The sequence below is a fragment of the Verticillium alfalfae genome, genomic scaffold, assembly GCF_000150825.1.
Source record: "Verticillium alfalfae VaMs.102 supercont1.1 genomic scaffold, whole genome shotgun sequence".
Classification (NCBI taxonomy): Eukaryota; Fungi; Ascomycota; class Sordariomycetes; order Glomerellales; family Plectosphaerellaceae; genus Verticillium; species Verticillium alfalfae.
Window position 1 is genome coordinate 1,198,372 of NW_003315038.1, and position 2,934 is coordinate 1,201,305.

Below are 2,934 nucleotides of genomic sequence, written 5' to 3' on the forward strand. Positions count from 1 at the left end.
ATTCACACCCTCTCGCTTGACCGCTTCTCCAGCTTTCATCCCCCACCGTTTGGCTTCGCAGCTACTGCAACCTTACCCGTGTGTTCGGCCAGTTGCCTGTCGATTTTCTTTGCCCGTTCTCGGCTATTGGCCCGGAAGCTTGCGAGCTGCTCTTCCCCCGGACCCCTGTCGGCCCACCCCCATCCAATGTCTGGGACACTGCCGCCAACCCCAGACTAGACACTTATCCCCAACTTTGGAACCTTAGGAAACACGCCTGTGGCAATCGCCCCATCAAAGGGCCGGCCGGATGTGAGAGGGGGGTGGTGACAGAGGCGTGATAACAGCCGACGTAGAGGGCAACATGTACAGGGGAAGAAATTCCCAGAGTGCCCTTGCGCCGAGGGCACCTTCGGTATCTCTACCAAAGGCAAGGAAGGCAGGTAGGTAGGTGGTGGTCCTCGTTGGTTGGGGAGCTACCACGTCGGTGGTTCTGAGTCTGTCAGTGTCCGTGCCTGTCTCTGGAACGCACTTCAGCACAGGGCCAAATCAGACAGAGAGATGGATGGACGGACGGACAGACAGGGCCCAGTATGATTTCTCCCGTCCGCTGCTTTTCGCGTTGCTGGCCGGGACCCCGGACATCTGACCCCCTGTCTATCTCATGTTGTGCCCCGGGGGGGGCCAACACCATACTTGTCTGTCTCAGAGACTTCTTAAATAATTACCCCAGCAGCCTCTCCCGGATTCCCATTCCCGTTCTCTCTTCACTTCCCTCAGATCTTGGAGACTGCTATCCTGCCTACCTGCCTTCTGCCACCGCAACTTCTCCCTGTTGCTGCCTGAAACCCGTATACACTCTAAACTGTCCAATCCACTCTCCAGCAACTGCCTGACACGTCTCTCGTAAGGCTTGCTCTCCGACATCACGAGCCCATCTTCAGCTCCCGGGAAACTGGTATTGACCCGGAAACAGACGGACACCAAAGTCTATCGTCTTCATCTTCCCCCTCGGAACACCCTCCAAATCATTTCCAACAAGAATTCCAAAATGCCCGCCGCTCACATCGCGTCACCGCTCCCCATCACCCCGCCGAGGTCAAGCCTCCGCCTGATGACGGGTCAGGATCTCTACACCAGCCTCAGCGCTACCCTCAGCTCCACCCACCGCCCGACGACGCCCGTCCACATCATCCGCGAGCAAGACTACAGCGTCCCCGCCCCGCCCCCTCCGAGTCCCGTCTCTTTTGCGCAAGATCACTGGCCGGCTTCCCTACGCCGCTAAGTCGGCAGGATGTGCAGCTCAGGAGTAGCAGGATGATCGAAAGAACGAGAGGGGGCGGCATACTTTATTCACATTTTTTTTCCTTTGTTTGGTTGCTTGTGTACCACCGACGCAACTTGCGATTCCGACAAGGGGAGTTTAAGGCGCTCGAGTTTGATATTTGAGGGAAGGAGAACGGGTGGACCTTTGAGGGACAATCTTCGGTCTCCCGAATACTGGTCTGGGGTTACATAAAAAGACGCGCATGGCTTTCTCGCTTAGTTGCTCTCGAAGGTTCTCCGAGGGTTGGGTATCATTAGAGGCACAATTTTCAGTCCCAGCAGGATGCATTTTCTAGCTTTGTTTTCTTTTCTTCGGGAGCATCGGTATCTGGTGCGTCTTACTCCACCAACTGGTCTGCGACTCCTTCAATCTGAACAGTACCTGATCATTATCTTTTATAAACACCGCGCCGTGCCTGTCAAGTCGTGACTAGATCGATGGATTGAATCTGTTCAATTCCTACCGTTTGCTACTTCTCAAACATGGCGATCTGGTCGATAGAGAGGCTGCCGACCAAAAATTGAATGCAAGCCTTCGCACGGATCGTGGCCACTGATGATCGAACTGCATGCACGATGCTTCATCGAAATGCATGAGCAAATTTGGCAAAGGCATAGAAACAGTTGCTTCTGGCCTAAACGTGGTTTTGCAAGAGTTCTTTCGCACTTGGTATCTACAAGGACGTCTCGTGTGGGTCGGATGGGTCGCTAGACGACGGGACAAGAGGCCTACTAGATGACGTTCGACCCCAGTAGTGACACGTGCACGGACCAGTCGTGACCACTTTACGCGACGTACCAGGTTCCTCACGCGGAACAAGGCCTTGAAAACGCGTCCAGGCGCGCAAGTCACGAACAGGAACGCGTGTTGCTGAGGAAGGTGCAAGGGCCAGGAGCCCCCACTACCAGCATGCCTGCTCGCATAACTTCTGCCATGCTTCGACTGCACTCCCCTCCTCCCTACGGTCTGCACTTACCTTCACAACTTCAGTTCCTTCTCGGCTTTTGAACAATTGCGCCTTAACATCACCAGTCCGCACGCTTCCTTCCTGAAACACAGCAGCTGCCCGTCTCACTGCAAGCACCACACACACCCATAATCCCCTCCGCGCACCGCCAGAGGTCACCAAGCAACCGCCTTCACAATGGCACGGGTTGCTTCTCGCCGCGCGGTCAAGCCTGCTGTGAAGCCTGTCGCATCAAACTCGATCACCAACTACGCTCGGCTTTCCAAGGGTCAAGCTCTTGCCATCGACAAGCTTGACAAGAAGGTGCTCGCTGCGTGCCTTCCCAACTTCAAGCCTTCTCCCCTCGTCACAGTCACCTCGATCCACAACTCCAGCGATGAGGAGAACAGGAAGACCCTCGCATTCAAACCTTCCTCGGGGCTCGGAGAAATCAAGTCGACACACAGCAAGAAGAGAAAGGCAACAGCCGAGGACGAGACCTCAATCACGCTCGCTCTAACCACGACATCCAAACGCCAACGTATCAAATCTGATGGACCCAGAGGCGATCTCCCTTCCGCGCCTGCCTGCCAGACAAACCGTTTGACGCAGACTACAATCACAATTGCTTCGCCAACACGACGTCCACCAGCACGCTTCGCAAGACGGCCCAAGTCGACTC

At 55.4% G+C, this 2,934-nt stretch overlaps 1 protein-coding gene across 1 annotated transcript in view; it reads left to right on the top strand.

The window, feature by feature from the left end:
• Positions 1–2,450: 2,450 nt before the first annotated feature.
• The window catches only part of VDBG_00373 (conserved hypothetical protein), a gene marked incomplete at both ends in the record, with an annotated part of 1,701 nt that continues 1,217 nt past the window's right edge, over positions 2,451–2,934 (top strand). Inside the window, one exon of the mRNA XM_003008646.1 lies at positions 2,451–2,895. Coding sequence (XP_003008692.1) covers positions 2,451–2,895 — 445 coding nt within the window. The remainder of the gene's footprint in view (positions 2,896–2,934) is intronic.